Below are 25,583 nucleotides of genomic sequence, written 5' to 3' on the forward strand. Positions count from 1 at the left end.
TTCAAACCATGACCCTGTTGTCTGTAAGGTAACTGTACTTGTGACTGCCTGTTGCATAGTAATATATAGCAATATAAAGTGTTTAGTGGGGTGATTAGAGTTTTTGGTCATGGTGTCACTGCACCTCCTCCACCATTCTAATCATGACCCTATTGCCTGCTAGTTAAATGCACTTGTGATTGTCTTGTTTAGTAGTAAAAAATTAGCACTAATCTGGATTTAATCTGGATTTAGTGGGGTCCCTAGAGCTTTTGACCCTGTTGCCACTGCACCTGCTGCTCCATTCAAATCAAGTCCCTTTTAAATGCAAGGTAACTGCAATTGTGACTGCCTGTTTAGTAGTCAAATATAGCAATGTTATGTGTTTAGAGAAGTTCAGACAACTTGTGGGCCCGGTGCTACTGCACTATTTAAATCATGACTCTGTTGTCTGCAAGTTAACTGCACTTGTGACTGCCTGTTTAGTAAAAAAATATATCATAGCTCTTGTATATTGACTTTCTTTTTAATGTGCAATGTTTATGACAACATTTAGAATTTGATCATAATCACCAAATTTAGTTGAAAAATCTATCAGATAATGAGAAACAAAGTGCAAAGAAAGGTACTGAGACTTGAATAGGAAATGCAACAAACGTTCTTAGACTAAGGCATCTGCTTTACACAACTCAGTAAAAATCATTCCAGCACACTGTTAGAACCTGTCTGCCTTTTCCATGGGAAGAGATCTTATCTTGACAGCGAATGGGGCTTACATAGTATGAAGTATTGTAATTGCGTGTAGCCAGGAAAAGTTAAAAAAGTTCCATACAAAAAGAGAATTAACACAGTAATTCAACAATGGGAACTAAAAGGAGCCCCCTTTTAAGAAATAAAGGAAACCTGGTTGGAGAATAGTGACTTGTTCAGTGCTCAGAAAGCACTGTCAATATGTAAGTCATTCTTCTAAACTTGCATTACAGCCATATTAAGATAGGCTGCTATAAAAAGAGCAAAAAAGTTTAAGATCAAAATGTGCTTCAATAACATAGATTTCATTAATATCCTGATTGTTTACAGTGTACATTTCTTTTATAACTGTCTTTTAAAAAGCACACACTTAACAGCTCAGTTGGTAACCCCCTTGCAATACCACCCAAAATAGCTACATCTGTGTCAACAGGAAGCTTCAAGTGATTCTGTTAAGAAAGGTAAAATCCAGCTTTCAAACAACCTTTACATTTGCAGATTGACCTGTTGCGCACACTTACATTACTTTCAAGCACGGTGGCACCCCATCAAGAAGGGTTGTTTAGCTGTCTGCCCCTCCCTCGATTTCACATCACAGGAGACTCTCTGCCTTACACTTCAGCTGAAGCTTTTCAGCGGTCAGAATTAACCGCCAGGGGAACTATTCATCTTAAATAAAAAAAGTGTGGGCACGTCATGCCCCTCAGATCCCGCTCACTTCAACCACTGGCTACGAAGCATCTGCTGTTGCAGAAGTCCTGCATTTCAACCCTTCGGTCCATCAAGGGCAACTCAAAGTTTAGGATTCCAAGCAGAAGGAAGGAGCACCCGTTTAGCAACACAAGTGAGAAGAGCAGCTCCTCTTTAGCATATTGCTGAAGGCTAAACATGTTCTCCACTCCTTGAGACCAACATTCCAGGGCTTGAACTTGCTGTAAGATTCCTTCCTCAGCACCACCCACTTCCACATTCACACTGTTGCCCAGGCCTGCCCCCTGCCATTCACTTTCATGAAGCTCTCCTGACTCTACTCTGGGCCACAACAATAGCACCCCATACCTGACTTATGCAGAGCTTAGGGGTGGGCGGAATTTGCGGAATTAACCTTCGCAAATTATCGCGAGAATGTTTAAAATTATCGCAAACAAGCAGAAATATCGCGAAGATGCGGAAGTTTTTTTCCGGCATGTTCGCGCGATTTTCTGCATGGTTGCGGGTCGCCAACTTACCCATGTGGCTGCTTGCGGGCGCGGCCATCTTGTTTTGAGTTGTTCTCGCGGTGCATGATCGCGAGAAGAAAGACGTGATCGCGCGACGCATGACGTCACTGCGGGCGCGAACTGTCGCGAGACAGCGCAAATGGCTAAAAACAATACAACATCTCATGGAGAACGCGACCGGATCAAGAAAACTTGTCGGCGAACGCAGGGATTCAGGTAAGGCGATCGCGCGCGCGCGAGAATGTATCATTTTACAGCGCGAGCAAGAAACAAATTATCGCCAAGCTGCGGAAACCGGAATTTTTGACATTTTCGCGCTCTCCGCGGAACGCAAAAATGTCAAATTATCGCAATTTCCGCGACCGGAACGAAATTTTTGCCCAGGCCTAGCAGAGCTACTGAAACAGGCCAGGTCGACTAGTCATAACGTCACTACACTGGCTTGAACCTTGAGGGCGAGTGAAACCTCAACAGGCACATGTGCAGAAGTACAGACTCCATCACCCCTTACTCCCTAAACAAACACACTTTAAGCTGATTTACTGTGATCATCCCGCCACCCTTACTTACCCTTGAACTGCTTGGAGTACTCCTACTCTATGAATGGGAGGGCTACGCCCACATGCTCCTTAACACCAGCCGCTACTGATGGAAGGATGTGGAGACTACCTCTTTTTCATATTACCATTCTAGAATTCGTCCAAAAATGATTTGTATATGCCTCATCTGATGAAGGATATTATGTCTACTGCCATTTTGGTAGGGTAGGATTGTGCAATGTTCTTGCTAAAATAGAATTACAATCCCATTTACTTACAGATGCATCATTTGATATTTTTGGAATTGCAGCCGTTTCTTCAGGGGCTGTTATCAGTGGATGTCATCATATCTGGACTTGAGACTGTAAATCCAGGGTGTGCACAACTATTTGATGCTCCATCTACCTTTCTTGAGACATAGTCAATGTATTCCCAACTAAATGGCATGGTACATAAATCCTTAACGAGTCAGAAGCAAGTGTCACCCTTTACTGGGGAGTCAATGGGTTCTGTGATCTAGTCCTCAGTATAGACATTGCCATTGCTGTATGAAGCTCTGAATCTGATCATCCAGCTATTGTTCATGAATATTCCGTCAGTACAGGTTCTGATCCTCTGAGAGGCAGAATTTAAAAGATTGTTCAATAATGGTAAAGTCTAATTTCAAATTCATGGTTTCTCAAAACAGGTGTGTAACACAGGCCCCTCCAGCCCCCACGGCGTAGTGGTTCCAACAAGTGGCAGCTACTAGATTTTAAAAGTGGTGAGACTAATGTTTTTGAGCGAAGTATAACACGCTATCTGATGGAGCGAGCAAGCCCGAGTTGAAAGCCTAGGTGTGAAGGGAGTAGTCTGACCTGGGTGCAAATTTTGAATTTTACTGAATACATTTGGAGATTTTTTTTTTTAAATGGTGCAAATTGTACCCGCTACAATTGCCACACTGCACACATAGAACCAAACTCACCCAGCACACACAGCTTTCTCTGCCCTCACTGAGGAGCACAGCTCACCATTCTCTCACACACCAACACAGCTCTTCACATACTCACTCAGCTTACCCTACACCCATGCAGCATTACCTGCTCTCACACAGACACACAGCTCACATTGCACTTAGGAAGGCACATCAGTCACACAGACACCACTCACCCTGCTCCCACACAGCAACACTGGGCATTCTGCACTCACCGGGCACACTGCTCAATCTCCTCACCCACCGACACAACAGGCACCCTGTACTCACAGGTACACACTGCTCAATCTGAACTCATGCAATGCTCGCCTTGCACTGACACATGCATACTGTACTCACACAGGCACACCACTCATCCTGCACTCACAAATGCACCACTCAATCTGCACTCACAGAGACACATTGTTCTCCCTGCATGCACACAGACATGCAGCAGCACATAGTCTGGGAAGCAGTCTGTCTAGTCGGGGTAAGATAGAAAAGGAGCCTTGTTGACGTTGGTTAAGAATGACAACTTAGAGGAACGGGTAAGCCTGCAGGAGCCAGGCAGACCATACTGATAGTGACTAAATCATCAACCACCCATAGGAGAGTCTAGTTGGGGACAGTGAAAGCACAATCTGCCTCTGGCTCCTGCAGCATTGGAGGGGGAGGAGAGCTGTGAAAGCAAGGCTTCAGCCATTCACCAGGCCTGGTCTATCTCCTCACCCAAATCAAAGGCAGAGTCCAGTCAGGGTCAGAGAGTTAAAGGGGCTATTTTGCAGCAGTTTGAAGAGAAGCAGAGTGGGTTTGAGGACGCTCAGGAGGGCAAGCTGCAAAGGGGAGAAAACAGCATTAAACACTTACCCCTAAATGTCTACAACCTTCACGAATTTTGGTGACAAGCGTTGAATGTTGAAAGGACTGGCCTAAAATGCTTTTAAGCTGGATGGATGGAAACACTAAGGACCCAATTCATAAAGGCAATCTAAGACAAAAGTCTAACTTTACAACTTTTCACAGTGGTCATTTACGAGTCGTATCTTTGTCTGCAGTCGGGCCGTACTCTGTGGCTTGGGCCGTACTCTCCGGCACGGGTTGGATGAATTGTAATCAATGGACCTGAATGCAATTTTTACAAAAAGGAACATTAGGAATGTGTGATAAATGGTAGAGGGGGTCATGAAAACCAGTTTAGGCAGGTAAAAGGGTGTGGATAGACACAACATCATTATCCAAGAAACGGTTGCATCATTGTGCAGTCCACAATTTGCGCTCTCCTCAGTGTTGACTGTAGTGTTACACCAAAGTTTGGTGTAAAACTACAGTCAACATTGAGTGTGGTGTTACACTACAGTCAACACTGAGTGTGGTGTAACACTACAGTAAACACTGAGAGGAGCGTACATTGTGGACTGTATGTACTATGATGCAAAGGAGCAAACCTTTCTGAGATGTGATGCAGTGTGTAGCTATGTTGTGGGGATTCTGCACCTACACAGAACTATGCGCAGGAAAACAGGACCTCAGTGCATAGGGGTCTACCAACCTATCACCTTAGTACCCAAAATCCCAAAACCGACTAGCGATAGTGTCTCATTTGTTCTCCTCCAAAAATCACAAAGCTACAAATGATTAGACAACCCAGAACACAACACACCTGACTCTCTCAGGAAAAGTATGTGTTTACATGGTAGGGAAATTACACAATAAGGTTGCAATTGTTTATTTTTTTCTATTAGAGATGCGACCTAAGAGTCCCTCTGCACCTACCAAAGTCACATTAACATTGCACAGTGATGTTATTATGTTATGTTTAGTCTTACAGATGTAGCAGTTTGGTGAAAACAGTAAGTGAGGGATCACCCCCACATTCACAGTACACTTTATCTCACAAGGCCTTTTTTGACCTCAAACCACTGCCTGGTACTGCAGAAAGCCTATCAATGTACGGTGCAAAAGCTGAAACATGTAGATAATCACAAGGATATTCTAGACCAATTTAGTCCTAATAATATCAGCCGCTTTTCTCTTTTTAATGTTGCCCCAGGACCTAAACAATAAAAACACTTCAGGATTGAAGGAGGATCCTAGAGACAGTTTTAAATCATCACACTGAATTCATGTCGTTCACAAAACACCACCCGCTCCGCTGTAATCAGGTGTCAAAGCACACCTAGAATGCACTCGGCACCCTAGGTGGGAACCCGAATGATGAAGCATGCCACCAACTAGGTTGGTGGTTGAGGGTTCTTTAAAAAACCCAGTGGGTTTCCCTTATTCCCTGGTCTTTTGATGCAGTGAATTTGGATTCCCCCTCAGGGTCCGTCCCTATTGTTTTTTTGTATAGTTTACAGAACTTCAATAATCAGAGTTTGTGGAAAACACTTGTGACATTAAGAATATGCCTCAAAGTTTAGGTAAAGAGCAGATCAAATGGTCACAACGTATTGTCAGTTTCATGATGTTTGCAAAACATACTAATAGATATATGTTGCAAGACATACTACAAAATATATTCATACTCTGTGGCATAAGCACCTAATTACCACATTACATGATCAGGCGGGGTCTTTCAGAGTTGACAACTCTAGGGCACATACAGCTCTGTGGACTGGGTTAGTAGTGAAGGCTGAATGTGTGGGGTGAGTCTAGTTACAGTGCAGCACAGTAATTCGAGTCACATTAAAACATAGATGTTCAGTTAAGGGTTATATGTGAAGGGGCCTTTCTATGATTTATGAAATGACTAGCGTGCTAGCAGTGGTCATCACTTATTGTGATGCTATTTATATCATTTTCCAAACAAATCTCCTGAGAAAAATTTAGAAGGTCTAGCAACTATTAGCTTGAACAATGGAAACTTGCTGGCAAGGTGCACAAGACGTTATGGTAACAAACACCACACAACAAGACTTTACCTTGTGATATTAATCCCCTCAACAACAGATTTGAAAATGTCTTTCTATGATTTTAATGTGAGTCATATATCTGTTACGGCCTACATTCTTGCCAGGGACTTAGAAAAAGAAGAATTAGTTGTAGGCTGTGCATGATCTATGTATGTATGTATGTATGTGCTTGGCATTTGTATAGGGGACCCCAGCTAAAAGATAGTTGAGGGTTGTACAGGACCAAAGAAAAAGACACAATGAATGAGTGTTAGAACTGGACTCCTTAGCGTTGTTTTCCCACTTCAGACTTCACATGTCCTGTTTTTGCTGACTTCATTTTTGCTGGCCTTAGGGCTCTGCACACTTTATCACTGCTACCAGTGCTGAAGTGATTGAGCTCTGTCCTTAAAACATAATAGATTGGTTTATACTCAGTTGGCCTATTTAATTTACTTGTACATCGCTAGTAAAGTGACACTACCTGTGCCCAAGGCCTGTACATTAAATGCCACTATTGGACCTAAAACACTGAATGTGCCACCCACTGAAGTACAATAAACATGTCTCAGGCCTGCCATTGCAGCCTCTTTGTGTGCAGTTTTCATCTGCCATTTAGACGTGTCAAAGTAAGCCTTTGGCCAAGCCAAAACGTGCCTTTTACATTCTCAGAATTTACTCCTAGGGTAGGTCCTGGACAGTTAAGATGACAGGGTGCAATGAATTAATAAAGTGGGACATCTACTTTTAAGTTTTACATGTCCTGGTAGTGAAAGAAATCTTAAGCTCATTTTTCACTACAGCAAGGCTTACCTTTCCTATATTATAGCTTTGGAGTTACTTTATACATTTTGTAAGTGAAATTTCCAAATAGGACCAGGTAACCAGTTCATGTTTGGTGTCCCTGGAATTGTAATAAAAAAAATCCTAACTTATAGGAAGAAGAATTTTGAATTACAGCTTTGAAAATGCCACTTTTAGAAAGTACTCAAAACACAGCTGCGTGACTTAGATTCACTTTACTTTGAAACAAGGTCACATTAATCAGTAAGCATGGCCTTTGAACACATTTAACACATTACTACACAAATTGTTATATCTTACTGTGCATAGAAAAGAATAACGCCTCTGATTTTATGCATAATTCATATGTATCACACTAAAAACTGGAACACAACGATGACAGGGCATCACTGTTCTCAGCATTCTAACTGGTGTACTCAACACATTACATTAACATGCATTAACAACAGTGAAAGTGCTGAACATTAATGCAAAAAAAATAACGACACATAAAAGTGAATTCAAAAACACTGTTATCAGTGATTCATTGTTCAACCAGTCCTATAATTGATATCCAGAGGGGTTGGCCTAGTTATTTACGCTCATTTAGTGCCATCAACCTCATGTCTAATACCTGAACTATATATTTTATTTTCCTTTGTAATTTTTCTAAAACCATGAGAGAAGACAAGTAAACTATCAGGCATACCTTCACTTCATAATTTCAAGCATCACTCCAATATCATTGTTAATAGCTCATACATCCTTATACTCACCCAATTTGTCTTGGTTCCTTGTTTCTCAGGAGCGGAAGGAAAACATTTCTAAACTTGATACACTGAATACAGACTAAATTAAGAACACTATCCAGAAAGTTTAGTGTAAGGTACAGAGCAAGTAATACATTATGGGGTGGGGGGGTACTTTTAGCACAGTGTTTTCTAAGTTAATTTGTATTTTTAGGAGGAAGATTGAGTTATTATTCATGATTTTCAGATCAGTTCTACAGAGCTTGTGTCACTCATCGTCGTACGCACTGTTGCTCATATACCAGCCGCAGTTGAGAAAAGTGTGAATAGAGAGATTTCATGGGCACACATGAAGAAGAATGATTGGAGGGAACATTGGCTTTGATCATTGAGTGGGATCTGTAGAACCAAGTATTAAACCAACGTAATATTTTCATACGGTTCGCCTGATTGTCATGTCTTTAATCAGTCACTAATTGGTGACAATCTGCATTGAATAGTAAAAAGTACCTTTCCTTAAAATAGTTTTTGAGATGCCAGGAAACCGCAAAGGCGACACCGTAAGGTGGCCGTCTGGTGACAGTGCGCTCTATAAGTACCTTGACATTTGACATTTACATGTATATGTTATTTGAAATAAATATGTAACTGCAATGTCTTGGTAATCTTATGTCTTGTTGATAGCCTGTATGGAAAAAATGTATTCTAATAATTTTATTTCTTTTTTCATTTAAGGTAAACAATTACTGTTTAGAAGAAGTCACGCATGAAGAGGCAGTAGCAATTCTGAAGAACACTTCCGATGTAGTTTACCTAAAAGTGGGAAAGCCTACCACCATTTTCTTGACCGATCCCTATGGCCCACCAGATATAACACACTGTAAGTGCCTGGTTGCCAAATAAATTGAGGTTGTAGCATATCACACACTGGTTATTTTTTTAATGGTTTGTGGATAATGTGTTTTATATTAATGTACTCAACACATTTCCAGCTACAACGAGTTAACAAGTGCAACCTTTCTCTTTATTAATGTGTACATTATTAAGCTTTGGAAATTAGTGTTGCAAACCTTGCTTCCTGCATGCACGTCTGTTGTGATGCCTTAAGACAATTTTTGGTTTAAATTAATGATAGTTCCCTATTGTTACAAAAGGGTAAGTCAGACCTGTTACAACAAGATATAGCAATGCGCTTTTGGGTGCCATCTGCATTGTTATTGGAATTCTTTAGTATGCAGTTAGTACTATGATACAAAAATTGAAGCTAATATTTCTGACAGTATTCATGAGTGCATAGATTTGTCCTGTCACGATTATGTCAATGTATCAAACTTTTGGAATCATCTGAATGGATGAGCAGTGATCTCAGTACTGTTTAGCGATGCTGCTATATTTATCAGTTGCCGAATTTTAAATAAAAACTGATTTTGTGCAAACAAGACTTCATTTTTAGTGACAAACTAGAAAGTTACTTGCTCCCAGTACTGTTGCTAATAACGTTCTTTAAGCTGTCCAACTTCAATGTCTGCATGATTATATTTGGCTATGCCTGCAGAAAAATGTGTTGTTCAGAAACTAACTTGAGCTGGCGAGAGAACCGCATTACCGGGACCTGGGGGGACTACAACACCCTGTATTCCTCACAGCCCGTGAGCCACCAACGTGCCTGCCTCACTGTGCCTTGAGGCGCACAAAAACCCACTGAGCCTCCCGCAGCGTGGTAGAGAGAACCGCATTACCGGGACCCGAGAGGACTACAACACCTGGCATTCCTCGCGGCACATGAGGCGCCACCACGCCTGCCTCACTGCTCCTGGAGGAGCACAAAAACCCACTGAACCAACCGCAGCAGGGGACACGTGTGGGTGCCTGGGCCAAGGGCGGACCCGTCTGCGCCTGTCAGAGGCCAGAGGAGGCTGTGCTTTTCCAACTCTCTTGGCTTCTTTAGGTCTCGCCTGACCCAGCGCATGCGCTGGTCTGGCGAGACTTATTGAGAGGGCTCCAAAAAGTGCTAGCAGGCCAGCCTAGAGCTACAGTGCATGTGCGCGGATGCGCGCGCCGCGCTTTACCGCAATTTACTTTCACTTTCCGCTTTGATGTTTGATCGCAATCTGTTGCATGGCTAAACACTTATAAGGTCCCAAAGGCGAGACCTATTGGCTATGCCAATGCTTGTTTTGGCTTGTGGCAGATGCAGCGGAGGGCTGAGTCTAGGACAAATTCAGGATTCCGGTGTGGATTTGAACCAGGACCATCAGAACTGACGCACAAAGATAAACCCAGGGGGGGCATTTGCCTGCCAGGGAGCATGTGCAACCAATGAAGAAGGGGGCAGCTTGCTGAGCACTGCAGGTACTGTTCTCTTGACCCTTGTTACAAACCACCCATTATGACATTAATCTTTGAATATCTGGGAAGGCTCTTGTTCACCCCTTGACTCAGCCCATCGTAGCAACCCCTGCTAGTCTTGACTTAGGAGGCTTTGTTTGCCCAGCTAAAAATTACTCGTTCCCTATCCAGCCCAGCATTATGGGGAAGCTGAAGACCACCACATTAATCCAACTGGCCCCAGCAAACTCAACCATGGACTGTTACCTGAAGAGAGCGGCTGGGGTCCTTGACAAGAAAATTGAGTAGGTTGCTAGGCGCCTCTCTTGCTCTCCAGTTCATCAAATATGTACCCCCTCTTAATAGCCTGGCAGCTGGTCAGGCCAACTTGTTAAGTACTGTGGAGCAGGGAGAGCTGACAGGACTATATTTCTTTTCAAGGCATGCCATTACAACGCAGTCGCTAGAACAACCGCGTTGTTACAACGCGAACCATTACATCGCAATTCGTTACAACGGCTTGCTGTAGGGTGCGCGCTGGACATATATAAGATAAGATAATATTTGTAGAGCGCACTAAACCCATAGGTGTCAAGGCGCTAGGCAGACACAGTAGGGAAGAGGAATGCAGCAGCAGATTAAGAGGGAAATAACCAAGTTTTCAGGAGTTTCCTGAACACAGGAAGGGAGCTAGCATTGGCGACAGCCGGGGGGGGGGAGAGAATTCCAAAGCTTGGCGGCAGCCACCGAAAAGGCGCGGCCGCCCCATCTGGATTTACAAAGTCAGGGCACAACAAGTTTAAATTGTGTAGATGATCTCAAGGTCCTCCATGGGGTATATCGATGGAACAAAGATTTAAGTTGGAATGGACCCTTGCAATGCACAGCCTTATACAATGTACTTAGGGCCTTGAATGAAATGTGTTCCTTAATAGGGAGCCAGTGTAGCGACCGGATTACTTCTCTGGCAGATTGATGTTTAGGAATATTTAAAATCAATCTTGCTCCTGCGTTCTGAACCATCTGGAGTTTGTTAAGAGATGCAGCGGTGCAATAATCTAGCCGAGAAGTAATCAAAGCGATGGTAGAGGGCCAGTGCAATTCTGAGGGGATGAGTGGAAGGGCCTTTTTGAGGGTTTTTAAGATATAAAAGCATGTGCTGACTGTACGATTGACTTGGGCATCGAAAGACGGACCCTCATCGAAGGTTACCCTCAGATTCTTGGCTTTTTTTACCGGGACAGGAAGAGGTCTGCATTCTGTTGGCCACCAGGCCTTAGACCTTCTGTGGCCCAAAAATCAGTACCTCGGTCTTATCTGTATTATTCTTTAAAGAATTGCCCTTCATCCAACTGATGATGTTTGAAATGCAAGCCTTAAACTTCTCTGCAACTAGCTGCAGGTTGTTGGTGACAGAGACAATGATTTGGTTGTCATCCGAATAGGAGAGCACCTGAAATCCATAAGATCTCACTACTTCGGCCAGAGGAGTCACATAAAGATTAAAAAGGGTAGGGCTGAGTGAGGAGCCCTGAGGTACCCCACATGGGAAGGTGAAAGCTTTAGTTTTAAAGCCTCGACAACTTACTGTGTACCTTCTGTCAGTGAGAAAGGACTGGAGAAGCTGCAGAGCTTTTCCGGTGACCCCCACTTCCCGCAGGCGTTGGATCATTCGCACTGGAAAGATGGTGTCGAATGCTGCAGCTAAGTCAAGCAGAATCAACACCGCCAAGCCTCCTTGGTCTACCTGCACCCGAATGTGGTCAGAGGCTATGATAAGTGCAGATTCCTTACTGTGACCGGCGCGGAATCCAATCTGGGAGCAATCTAAGATTTCCTGTGAATCCAAATATTTCATCAGCTAAGTATCAATGGATTTCTGAATTACAGAGCACACCCACTGGTGTGTCTTTTATCTGACTTAGTAGTCAGTATGGTTTTAATAAACCCAAAAGCAAATACAAAAAGTTGACAGAATGAACAACAAATGTCAATGGCAATTTAATAAACAAATGGAAGATCCATTGGAGTCTTGATGTAGATGACTCAAAGTACAAGGTTGGAAGAGTAGACAGCCAACACGTGTTTCGTAGTATTAGTATGACTTTTTTAAGGCTCACTAATGTTTCCACAACAGTAGCTCAAAATGAGACCCCCCGGGGTTTTCTGGGGATCTCGAGTGAACTAGGATCAATAAAACTACGCCAATGATTCTCTTTAGATATGATGCATCCAAAATGAAATAGTCAGGATAGGCAAAAGCCCATATTCTGGTGCGCTAAAGATGGAAGTTCAATAGTAGTCAGAATGTTGTGTGTTGAGCACTAGAAATGGTGTTATCAAACGTCAAGACGTCCGCTAAAGTTCAGGGCAAACATCTGGTATAATGTAGGAGTACGTATATTCGTGCTAAACTTAAGTGTAAATAGGACGCCACTTCTGGAGGACGCAACGCGCGGAGTAGGATGAAGATGTTTGGGTCTCTCACCATCGCATGATGGGACCTTGGGGATTTTAATTACGAGTCTTCAATTTACACTTAAGTTCAGCATAAATATACGTGCTCCTACATTATACCAGACGTGGCACCTAAAGTGTGTGCCATGTCTGTGACCCCCCTTTTACTACATGTCAGCCACCCCTAATGTAGGCCCTAGCTAGCCCTATGGGCAGGGTGTATTGTAGGTAAAAGGTAGGACATGTACCTTAAGTGTGTGACATGTCCTGGTAGTGACAAACATTTTGGTTTCTCACTGCTATGAGGCTGCCCTCTCATAGGAATACATTGGGGATTCCCTAATAAGTGTATCAGTGGTAATTCCTGATATGAGAGGAGCAGCATAGATAAGCTTGGTATATTTGGAATAGTGATAATAAATGCTACGCAATGGTGTGCGCAGATTTATTATATCTATTTTAGAAGTGCCACTTTTAGAAGTTTTTTTTTTAAAGGTAAAGGTGCCAACAAGGGATTTTGTTTCTAATACACTAGGCTTTTTCTATCTGGATAGACCTGTGCGCCTTCATTTCTGAATAAGACACTTTTGAAAAACAAAGGAGGAAGGACTCTCCCCTCTATATGCTTCTGCTGTCAGAAAATTGAAAGAAAATCTGCAACAGCAAGAAACGCTTGTACTACGACAAAAAGTATCGCACAAAAAGTATCGTGTGAGATCTATAATTGCTGAAGGGTCTTTTATGTGCAATAATAACTGTCCTGAAGATGGTCTGACGGATTGATGCCACCCAAGACCGAAACGTCGACTTCATCATCTATTTTCATAATATCTGTTATATACAGCTGATTATTTTCTCAAGAAAGAGACATATCTCTGTCTAAATATATTGGAATATATGTTTTCTCTCATGAAATGTGGATATGATTTGACACTTCTTTCATGATCTATTGCTCAATCAATGGTTTTCCTGTACTCCTTTTAACTTGATTTATACATAAAATATTTGTGTTTTTTCACAAAAAAAGATTTCCCGTGTTATTTGCTCTTTATATTTAATGATTGAATCAGTTGATTGATATCTTTGATTGGTGTTAATTTTGAAATACACCTGCCAATTAATTTCTGCTGAACCATATAATTAGATAGTGTATTAGAAACAAAATCCCTTGTTGGCACCTTTACCTTTCAAAATTGTCTGCCCAAGCCCTCAAGGGTATATTGGGTCTACCCCTTCTTTCTGCATACTTTTAGAAGTTGGCATTTCTGTGTGCTATGTGTCTGCCTGCCTGATGTGGATTGCATGTCTATCTTTGGAGTGACGGGCTGGTGAGGTGTGTGTGGCTCCTGGGAAGACAGGGTGAATCAGCACTAGGCTGAATGGGACATCTGCATTTGGAGCAGTGGGAGGAGTGTTCCCCTTACCCTGAAAAGGTCTGTGCCTGCCTAGGTGAATGCTGGCTCCGCCCGCCTGTGGTGTGTCTGATGACGAGCCCCCACCTGACAAAGGGGAAGAGGAGCCTTGTCAACAAAGTGCTCCAAAATCCCCCCAGAACCAGTTCAGGCTGGTTCCCCCAAGCCCTGTGCCAAGGGCAGACAAAGGAGAAATGGAGTATAAGTACTGGGGCTGTGACCCCATGAAAAGTTGTGCTTTTGTGCTTCCTTGGGACCTGTTGCTGCTGGGCCCCAGGAGGAACTGCCACGAGGGACTGCTTTCCTGCTGGAGGGACCTGTGTGCTGGCCTGCCTGGGCCCAGCTTTGTCCCTGGAACCTGAGGGACTCTAGCACCTTGTGAGCGCTATATCTATTGCCAAAGAAAAGAGGAGCGCTGGTGCCTTTCAGCGCGCGACTGCAGTGTCTGCAAGGGGTATCCCGGCGTGGGCACTCCCCCGTGTTGCTGGGATCAGAGCAGGAGCCCACCCCACTTTCATGCCTATTTAAAAAGCGGGTGCCCACCCCGCTGGTTCGTGCTCCTGAGAATGGGAGCCTACCCCGCATTTATGCTTCCTTAATAGCGGAGCCCTCCCCGATTTTGGTGTTACCTACGGGCGGGTGCCCACCCCGCACTGAGGAGCCGCTGAGGAAAAGGAGCCACCGCCGCATCTGCGAGTGGCAAAACCGGAAGCCAGGCAGGAGTAAAGCCTGACTGTGGGTGTGGCCAGACAAGGCGCTTGGTGAGGGCCAGAAGCACGGAGCCCCAAAGAGAAGAGCAAGGGACGACGGAGCCTCATGGGCTACATTTGCGGCGTTCTAGCCTTCCCCTGCCTGGCAGAAGGGGAGGAAGGCCCGCGGAGATTGCCAGTGAAAGCAGGAGGACCAGGCGAAGTCAGGAGAGCCCCGCCTGTTCCCTGGAGACTGGCACCAATCAGGGGCCAGTCGAGGCACATTGCCGGTGCCTGTGAAGAAGACCGGAGGAGTCTGCACGAAGCCCCGGTGAACGGGGTTGAGGTCTTTGGAGCGCTGTTGGTGCCCATCAAGGGCACCATGAGGAGTCCCAGCGGGGAGCTCCCAAGCGGCAGGGTCGTGCCAGTGCCATTTTTCCCTTTGGGGGGCAAGTTGTATTTGAGTCCGGGAGTGGGGCTCGAACGGCACAGTGGTGCCCGGGCTTATTTCGCCACAGCTGCACCACGAATGAGAGTGGGCAGCTGCAACATGGGGGCATTTTCTTTTTGTGATGAGAAGGGATTGAGATACACTCCCCAGCCCCCAGCACATTGCGCACCTTGGCTTTGCTGCTTTTGCAGCCCTAGGGCTAATTGAGAAGCCCTATCTTCATGCCCTGATATTCTGGACAGAGGCCATTTGGCCCGAAGCTCATTCTGGATGGTAATGTCTAATATGATTGTGGCATAGTGTGTATTATTGCATAATGTGTTTTTGCTTGTGATGCTTATTGCGTAATGTGTTTATGCTGATGGTCTATGCATAAGGTGTTTTATGCCTAATGTGATGCAGACATAATGGATTTATTTTGCAGGTGAGAATGCTGAGGTTATTATTGTACTAGTAATAACTGGTTGTGTTTTATTTCTACTACTTGTGCCTTCTAAAGGTCCTAACAGTGGCCCGATTGTCCCTGTCCTGTGTATATAGTCCCCTGTGACTATTGCCTAGTGCCAGTTGGCACAGTGTATATGTTTGGTTATGATCTAATGTGTTTTGTTGATAATACAAAGGCTATTTTTTATATAACCTTGTGTGGAGTTTCTTTTGTAGTGTGCCTAGTGTGTTACTGCTGTGTGTGTGTGTGTGTTGCGCAAACGCTTCACACATTGCCTCTGGGATAAGCCTGACTGCTCGTACAAAGCTACCAAGGGTGTAAGCAGGGGTTATCTTCAGCGTGTAACTCCCTTGCCCTGACTAGTCTGGTGGTTTCTGCCTGGCTTAGGCGCATGCCCTAGCCAATGAGAAATCCCATTTCTAACATTTTGTTGTCAGCGGTGAGGATAGGCCTTGCGTTTGCGCAGTACCACAGCAACAACTGGTTGCACTACAAACTCTGCATTTAGAGAATCAGATGTTTGGGGATTATTTTTCCTGAGTTTTATTTTTCTCCTATAAGTGTCATTTTCAAATTGTGTACTCTTGCTTCAGATCTTACGCCTAGGAGTCTTGCGTGTACCTGTGTGGGTTTAAGTGCCTTGCCAGAATGGAACCTGCCCTTAACACATATGATCCGTTGCTGTTAAACTACAGTCTAGAGGAGCTAAGAGGGTTCTGTGATGAGAGAGGCTTAGAAGTGAGTGGGGAAGACACTCAGCTATCCCTTAGGGACGCCCTGCTACAATGGCAACAGGATACATGGAGACGTGAGGGCTCTGGGTGGGCGAGTGCCCAGCCCACATCCCAAGAAGGTGGTGGGTCTGAGGGTGGCCCTGAAGAGTCTGAAGAAGAGGAAGAAGGACAGTGATGCCAGTAGGTAGTGAGGAACCCCTAGATAGGGAGTCCCTTGCTGGGTCCAGTTCCGAGGGCCGTGCCCCATCCCTTTCCCTGTCCCCAGAGAAGTGGGTAGATAGGAGAGAAGAAAAGGAGTCTTTTAATGCCTTTGCCACCCTGGGCCTCCTTGAGAATTGTGATTGACTGGGAGGACCCGGGTCCCTGACTCCAGTGCTGATTTCTCCATGCCCAGATCATACGAACTAAGCGGAACCAGAAATTTCAGGCCTCCATTCCAGGGACACAACATACCTTTCCCTCATCTCCTGGAACGAAGCTGGTTTAGCAAGCAAGTTCCCAGTCCCAGAATGGCCCAGCTTTGTCCAGGCGTTCAACATTATTTGCTTGCAGGAGACTTGGGCTGTGGACAATTCTTTTCTGCTGGAAGGGTATAAATATTTCTTTGTCCCTGCAAGCCCGTCTAGCTCCAGTCGAGCCAAGGGGGGACTTGTGGTCTATGCATCTCTTAGGCTGGAAAGTGGAATTGCAGAACTGAATACTGATAATCAAAGCCTACAGGCCTTGCTCGTCTCATGAAGGTCCACCAGTCTGTTGCTTTCAAATTTTTATAATGCTGTTTCCTCCCTCCCTGAGACGTAATATAGCTCAGCTTGGTACATTTCTGGACGGCTTTAGTACTTCCTCTAGTTACACCCCTAATATTGTGTGGGTTGGTGATTTTAATGTTCACCCTTGTGGGGATCCGAAAGTTCAGGGTTTATGAGTATTTGACTGCCCACGCATCCCCGGAGGGCATTTTGAACATCATGGGCAGGGAGACCTTCTCAACACTTTAACATGTGACTTTGATTTACAATCTGCGATGGACAAGCTGGACCCTGCCCAGAGCGCCCTCATACCAATTTCAAAAAGGTCATGGTAACGACTCATTTATTGATTTAATTCTTGTTTCCACCCCTTTATTCCATCTAATATCAGATTTCTCAATTAATGCAAGTATTTACAGTGATCACAATCCATTGTGCCTTAAATCCAGTTGGCTTGCACTAGGTCTTAAGAAGGGGAGTAGGGGTGGAGGGGCCCTACAGCCCACAGATGGGGGTAGGAGGCTAAAATGGGCACAGATTACCCCCGGCCTTTTTCACGAGTCTATCCTAGCCAAATGCCAAGAGGAAATCCAGATTGGTTTGGCGGCCCAGAGTCGCCCGGACGTCCAAGTAGTTAAAGTGTTTGAATCCATTTCATGCTCCATCGCTGACCTATTGACGATCTCTGCCGTGAATACCTAACGAGATAGGCCCCCAAAATGGTTCGATATAACAGGTTCTCTAGCGGCTAGGTCCCTCAAGGTGGCCCTCCATGCTGTCCCAAGAGACAGAGGACTAGTTAGAACCCGTAGAACACAGTATAAAATGGCACTTAAAAAACGTAAAGAAATCTTGAAGGAGGAGGCTTGGGGGAAGCTAATGGAGCTTAGTACCATTAGGAACAGTACTAAGTTCTGGGGCATAATTAACAGCCCAATCCTGGGAGTAGAGACCGCTAGTGCTCTTGATGCGCACATCACAGAGGATGACTGGGATCGACATTATGAGGGTATGTTTGGGGGTACCAAAACCAAGATATCATCCACTAGGGGACTAAATGAGAGGTCCGTACTAACTGTGTCGTAGGAAAAGGTGAGGCGGGGAATAGCAGGTATGACGCAAAATTAGGCCCCCGGACAGGAGGGCATCCCGCCCGATCTTTACATGTCAAACATGGAGTTCTGGGCTCCAGTGCTTACTGCTGTAATTGATGCAGCTGTCAGGGCGGGTTGCCCGGCCTCATGGGCCACCTCCACCATTATCCCGTTTTTAAAAAAAGGCAACAAAGAGAGCACACACTGTTATAGACCCATCTCCCTGTTGGACTCTGTGGTCAAAGTGGTTGGACGAATTCTGTTAGATAGATTATCCACCTGGGCTGCTGAGAACAACATCTTGTCAGACAACCAATGCGGGTTTCGCTCCAGACGCTCAATCACATAGTAATGTCTGAATCTCTTCCTGATAGTGAACAAGTACACGGTAGTCCGCACTGGTACTATTTTCTTGGCCTTCACGGACCTCTCCTCCGCATTTGATTACGTGAAAAGAAGCAGGCTGTGGCAGACCCTGCTCTCTTTGGGCGCAGACAAGGAAATAGTCCTTTTCCTGCCAGATCCTCATCAAGACACCAGGGTGGCTGTGCGTTACTTTGGAGGCATGAAGGCCTCACGGTGGTTCCCTATCAGGAGAGTGGTAAGACAGGGTTGTATCCAGGCTCCTTTTCTATTCAATATATTCATCAATAGTCTAGAGAAGACTCTCTTAGAGAACATGGCAGATTTTCCGCAGGCAGGACGGCGTGGCCTTGCCGTCTTGCTGTACACAGATGATGCCGTCCTGATGGCCAGGACGGAACAGGGGCTACAAAGATTAATTAATTTCTTTGTCCAGTTTATGGGGGAGCAGGATCTCGTGGTTAACAACTCTAAGTCCTTTATTGTAAAAATGGGGGCCCGCCCTAGTAGGCCATACACCTTTAAGGTTGGGTCAACTACCGTGCCAAGAGCAGACATTTTCCCTTATTTAGGATTTTCATTGGATGAGAAAGTGAAAATGGGGGCTTCAACTAACCAGTAAGAGGAACAATCTCTCCGGAGAAATAGTAGCCATATATTTAACTTTTCAACCAGACTAGGGAAAAGACCTGTGGGAGCTTTATTAAATCTATACAGCACTAAGTGTCTCGCCAAGGTTTTATATGGCAGTAAAATTTGGGGGTATACTAATTCAAAGGACCTCCAAAATGTGGAAAATAAGTTCTTGAGACAGCTCCTTTCAGTTCCTCAAGGTACCCCATCCTTCTCAATACATGAGGGTCTCGGAACAAAATGCCTAACTGATATGATTGAGGTACACCATGTCACAAAATGGTTAAAAATCTGGGAAGGTAATGGGACATCATTAAACATGGTTTTCTTATATGATTGTCTGGAACATTGATGTCCTGTGGCTGCAATGGTCAATCTCCACGGGATATGATCCATTTTATGATGTTTTGCAGTTTTTATGAAACTCCTGGAAGTCTTTTATAATTTCAATCTTTAAAAGAGCTAATTTTAGGCAAGTACACCCATCTTTAATTTATTTACAAATGTTGACAGGTAGCACTGTGTTTTATGTACTTGGATTTTTAAAATCCACCATCAGACTTAGACCCAGTTGCGACTAACCAGCCCGTTCAACTTAACTGTACTCCCCGCAAAGCCCTTGATGATTTGTTTTTATTGTTGTAGAACTTATGGAACTCGAATCCATTGTTTGGCTTGGTACAGATATTTTAACTCACTGTCTGTGCCGGATGTGGTCTGTTTTATTTTGACCAGATTCATTACTGTATTTTATATTTATTGTGTGCTTTTATGGTTTTAATATCTGAAACTGAAAAAAAGATCATTGTATTGTAAAAAAAAAAAAAAACTTGAGCTTGATGTTTACTGCAGTATCTCATGATTCCTTTTTATTTATTTATTTATTTTTATTTTTTTATTTATCCATGAACAGAAGTCAAAAAAGCAAAAATGAAAATTTACAATACACGCTTAGACCCACACTGCATGAAACAACAAATTACATTAGATCTTTGACCAAGACATACATACAATTCAGGTTTCAAAGCCATTTTTTGATAAAATCCCAGGTAGACAAGCCAATTCCACTTTTACCTGGTCGTTTAAGCCTATACAATGCCGTTTCCAACTGATAAATAGCCAAAATCCTTGTACGCCATTCTCCGAAAGTCGGGGGATCGGGATCAATCCATTTAGATGTAATACATAATCTGGCTATAGCCATGCAAATAAACAAGAAACGAACTTCAGGATTACACTCAAGGCCCGTATCACAAATTGAAGACACCCCCAACAGCATTACTTCCGCTGTAAGATTACAGTATACACCCAACGAAGTATTTACAAAATATTGAACCACAGATATAAAACAGGCCAGCTTAGGGCAGGCAAAAAACATATGGACCGAATCGGCCGCATACAAATGACATCTAGGGCATTTACCTCCCCTTCCAGTTTTCCATCTGGCTATTTTTGATGGTGTGTAATACAAATTGAAAACTGACATATAGAACTGACTTCTCAAATTCCCCGCCAAAAGAACAGAGTTGGATAGTTCTAACAGCGCTTGCATATCAATCGTGGACCCAACTCTGCGATTCCAATTGCTTTGTTGAATATCTAAGTCATCTACTTGTACAGAAATAAAACAATGATAAAGCAAGCCTATTTTTACCTTAGCTTTAATTAATTTAAGAAAATCATTATTCCCTTCCAGCAACAGCCCTTTTAATCTGGCTTGGTCCAAAAAACTATGAATTTGCAAAAGTTTGAAAAAATCTCCTCTAGGGAGATAAAATTTATCCTGCAGCTGAGTAAAAGATAGTCATTGTCCAGATTCATACAAATGCCCAATAGTCCGGATTCCTAATAAACCCCACCTTCGAGAAACCATATCTTGAAAAACCGGGGGAAGTACCCCAATAGCATCGAAAGGGGTGGATAAGACTATTTTAGGGATTTTATAAATTATTCAGGTCTTTTTCCAAATCAAGAAGGCAGCCTCCAACACCTTAAACCGGGTCTTTTTGTAGTAACTTGGTTCAAAGATCCTTAATAGAAGATTTCGTGCATTGTTGCCCAAAATCATTCTATAAATTGATGGAGTATGCGCATGGTCATACATTTCTTCCTCCCCGAAAAGCCGCAATAGAGAAGACCAATAATAAAACCTGAAATTCGGTACGTCCCAACCGCCACGTACTCTGGGCAGATTCAGCCACTTGATTGCTCTCCTCATTCTCCTATATCCCCAAATAAAGCGTACACACATTCTTTCAATGCGAGTAAAAAAATTATTGTTAAAAAAAAAGGGGGATAGACCGAAAAAGATAAAGAAATTTGGGAAGTATGACCATTTTCAGAACATTCGATCATCCATATAATGATAAATGTAACCTATCAAGGTTTTGCAGAGTTTTATTAGAAGAATCAATAATAGGATCGATGTTAGCCTCTGGAATCCTGCTGACATCAGGTGAAATACGGATACCTAAGTAAACCGCCTCTGAGACCGTAGCTATCTGTTGGGGATAGCCAACCTCAGAATGTAAAACTTGGGTCTTGCCCAAATTAAGTTTATACCCTGACACCCTACCAAATTTATTAGTAATATTTTCAATTAAACTTAAAGTAGCATTAATATCGGAAGATATGATAGCCAAATCGTCCGCATACGCTAATACCCTGGGGGGCTCTATCGGAGAAGCTACCGGGGAAATCCCATGATTGGACTCAAGTTTAGAGATCAAGGGTTCCAAATATAGTGCAAATAATAGAGGTGAGCAGGGGCACCCCTGCCGGGTCCTCCTGTTCACCCTAAATTCCTCGCACTCACCTCCAAGTGTCCTAATAGTAGCAGTAGCATCTTTATACAGAGCCTGTATTGCTTCAATAAAAGCTAGTGGAAAGCCCTTCCAGACAATAACGGCCCATAAAAAATCCCAAGAAACCCTATCGAAGGCCTTCTCAGCATCTAATAAAGCAAGACCCATTGCAGATTTTGACACTTGAGCCCAATCAAACAAAGCAATAACCCGTCTTATATGATCGACAGTGCTTCGACCTCCGATAAAACCATACTGCCTAGAAGATACCAACGGGGTAATAACCTTCTCTAAACGGTTAGCAATGATTTTAGAAAAAATCTTACTATCCGAGTTTATTAAGGAAATCGGGCGATAAGATGACAATTCCAAAGGATCTTTCCCTTTTTTCCTGAAGACGATAATTGTGGTCCTAGAAAAGTGCAGAGGAGGTGCAAACAGAGGGCAGCAGGTAGACAGGTAGCAGAATGTAGCACACTGCAGGCAAGCTGGACAAGAGAACTGTCTCACAGGAGCTGGCACGAGGACCTACTCAATGGGATAGTGCTGTGGCTTCCATTAAGTAGGTCCTGGGTCAGATCTCTGAGTGGTGGAAGGAGGGAAATGGCGGGAAAAGGGAAGAAACAAGCAGAAAAAGGCAAAACAGAGGGAAGAAAAGCGAGCAGAAAGGCAAAACAGGAGGCATAAAACATTGCCGTGGAATGTGAAGATTCGATGCAGCGTGTCCAAAAGTCTCTTGGGAGTATGAAAACAACACTGGGAAAACAGTACTTTGTGCCGTAGTGATTACACGGCGATGCGAAAGCGGCAAAGAAGACCGTGGAAGCGTGCCCTTATGAGGAGAATCGAAGGATGCGGCAGTAAAATAAAACCTGGTTCCCCATTTTAAGGCGTCTACACTGATGCGCCCGCACTTATTCACGGCTGATCACACTGCTTAAGAATTGTTGATCCATTGTAATTAATTGCCCTCAACTAGACACGCCGCCGCGGTCCATTCCAAGAATAGCTTGCCCTTGTGCCTATCCTCACAGTCTATTTTACAACTGCATCCCACAACTCTCCTCATGAGGACATGCTTCCACGGTCCTCTTTGCGGCTTTTGCATCACCGTGTAATCACTATGGCTCAAACTACCATTTCCCCAGCATTGTTTCCTTACTCTCAAGAGACTTTTGGCCTCAGCTAGGCCACGCTGTGTCAGATCTTCACATTCCACGGCAATGTTTACTCAGGCATGTAATGTAATGTCCTGAAGATGATCCCACAATTGCTATCATGGGATCAAAACGTCGTCGATTCTCTGTACACAGTAAACACAATTTAATTTGCTATTGTTTTTGTGAAACGGTGTCTCCCTACATTTATGCTTGCTCTATTGTTCTATTTAATGTATGACGCACAAGCATTTGTTCTGCCTGATCCATTGTTTTGTTTTATATGTACCTTGCTGGACGCAGGATTGTGTCCCCACTTTATTTTTTGAAAATATGTAAAATTAAACTAACCCTGTCCGGCTGGACAGCATTAATATAGTACTGATTCCTGGTCTATATTTATTTCCAGTTCTCTTATTGTCCTTGTCTGGGACCACTGTGTTTATAACAAAATGTAACTCAGTGACAAAAATAGCTAAAAGTGTTGCTTAATGCCCATCCTGCCATCTCTACATTAAAAGTTCCTCTCTTTTCAATGTCTTCACCCACCCTGGTGTACTGATAACAGTATGCAGAGGTCTATCAAAAAACCCTCTTTCCAGAAGTCCAGGAAAAACAAGGATGATGCTATGGGAAGGAGGAACATTAAAGACAGCCCTAGGCCTATAGTACAGAATTTGATTTTCTTAGTCTTATAGCAAGTGAAGGTGTACCATCTATATATATGTGCCTAACAGGCCTGCATATTGTAATTTCAGAGGCACTTCAGACACTACAACATTTTCCAAGCACAATTCTGTCATGGTTGGAGCAATACATAGTAAGCTCTGACCACTTTTCCAGTTTGAGAAACCCTTGGTAGGTTTGGATCTCATTTCTTCAATACTAACCCCTGTGCTTCATGTTCTGTTAGGGAAGAGGGCCTAAACCAACCAAACAGTGCAAGGCAATGAGGTAACACCCCCTCCAAGGGGAGATGCAATGTCTGTATTGCTTCCAGCACTTACAAAATTGGACAAGGAGCTAGTTTCTTTTGATCTGTGAGCTACCAGTCTGCACTAGCAACAGCACAGGATAACTGCACCAGCAGAGAAGATTGCAATTCAAATCAAGGTGACACATTTTGAACTTACTACTGCAAATAAATCTCTTCAAATTGCCCAAACGTTCTACCTGGCCAAGAGAAGATGTGAGGCTGACGTTGTGTACCCCTTCTAAAACTGTTATTGGAACCCGGACCTCACAGGGGTAGAACACCAGGTGCATTGGACCAGGTCCCAACAGGACCTCCTGTGTATCCTATATGTGTATAGGTGAGACAGCTGCAAAGTCCAAAAATAAAGCAAACTAAACATTAAAACCCAAACAAGGAAGTCATATGTCAATATGAGAAACAAGAAGAAAGAAAAACTGAGGCATGGAACAGAAAAGGGCATCTGTGAATATAGGATGACATCCCACTTTGATGCCAGTGATCAGCCATTCTCAAATGGCATGGGTGATTCTCCTCTTCCCATTACATGTTATACAAAGTTTGCTGGATTCACAGTCTGATCAAATTGTAACCTTCTTACTTCATGTGTTAACAGCCCCTTTTGCTTCAGAGGATATTCCAATTAAGGAGAAGCACTCATCCTTAACTAAACAAACCTGCCTAGACAAGTAGAAATACTCTTTTTTGAGTTTGTTGACCATTTTCCTGATGCCTCGTTGTCTTATCCATTAAATATATCGCACCTCCTTAACTGTTTTTATATAATTCCTTCACTGAGATATATCATTTCTTGCAACTTAGAATGTTAAGAAAGTGTTCCTAGTAAAAACTCCAGCAGATGCTGTGATGCCTTATCCAACACCCAATCCACAAGAAAACAGGCTTAATTGTCATCCTGGAACCCCAAGTTTAAGTTGTCTCACCACGTTTCAATCAAAGACATTACATCTAACCAGTAGAGAGGAGGAATAAGAGGAAACAGAACACTTAAGAAGAAAATGAGTAACCCAAAAAATAACAGAAATCACATTTGAAATAAATGAAGGGCAAAATCATGATGCTAGCTAATCTTGAACTTCATCAGCAACCAAAGTTTTCATAACTAACTGTAGCATCATGTTAGACCTGGCATCCTTGGCATGGTTTCCCCTGACTTTTTGCCTTCTGACCTCCTGTTTTGCTTACTTGCTTTTTTGCAGGCTTTATGATACTGGACACTTTACCACTGATAACCAGTGCTAAAGTGCATATGCTCTGCACGCAAAACATGGCAACTTTGGCTCAGCCACAATTGGCATATTCAAGTTACTTATGAGTCCCTAGTAAAGTGCACTACATGTGCCCAGGGCCTGTAAATTAAATGCTACTAGTGGGCCGCAGGACTGAATGTGCCACCCACTTTAG

At 43.5% G+C, this 25,583-nt stretch overlaps 1 protein-coding gene across 4 annotated transcripts in view; it reads left to right on the plus strand.

The window, feature by feature from the left end:
* The window catches only part of DLG2 (discs large MAGUK scaffold protein 2), a 4,361,751-nt gene that overhangs the window by 2,781,708 nt on the left and 1,554,460 nt on the right, over positions 1 to 25,583 (plus strand). For all 4 annotated transcript variants that reach the window (XM_085623221.1, XM_085623223.1, XM_085623224.1 and 1 more), the window contains one exon: positions 8,602 to 8,746. In XM_085623221.1, coding sequence (XP_085479347.1) covers positions 8,602 to 8,746 — 145 coding nt within the window. The remainder of the gene's footprint in view (positions 1 to 8,601; positions 8,747 to 25,583) is intronic.

This window comes from Triturus cristatus, chromosome 8, assembly GCF_964204655.1.
Source record: "Triturus cristatus chromosome 8, aTriCri1.1, whole genome shotgun sequence".
Lineage (NCBI taxonomy): Eukaryota > Metazoa > Chordata > Amphibia > Caudata > Salamandridae > Triturus > Triturus cristatus.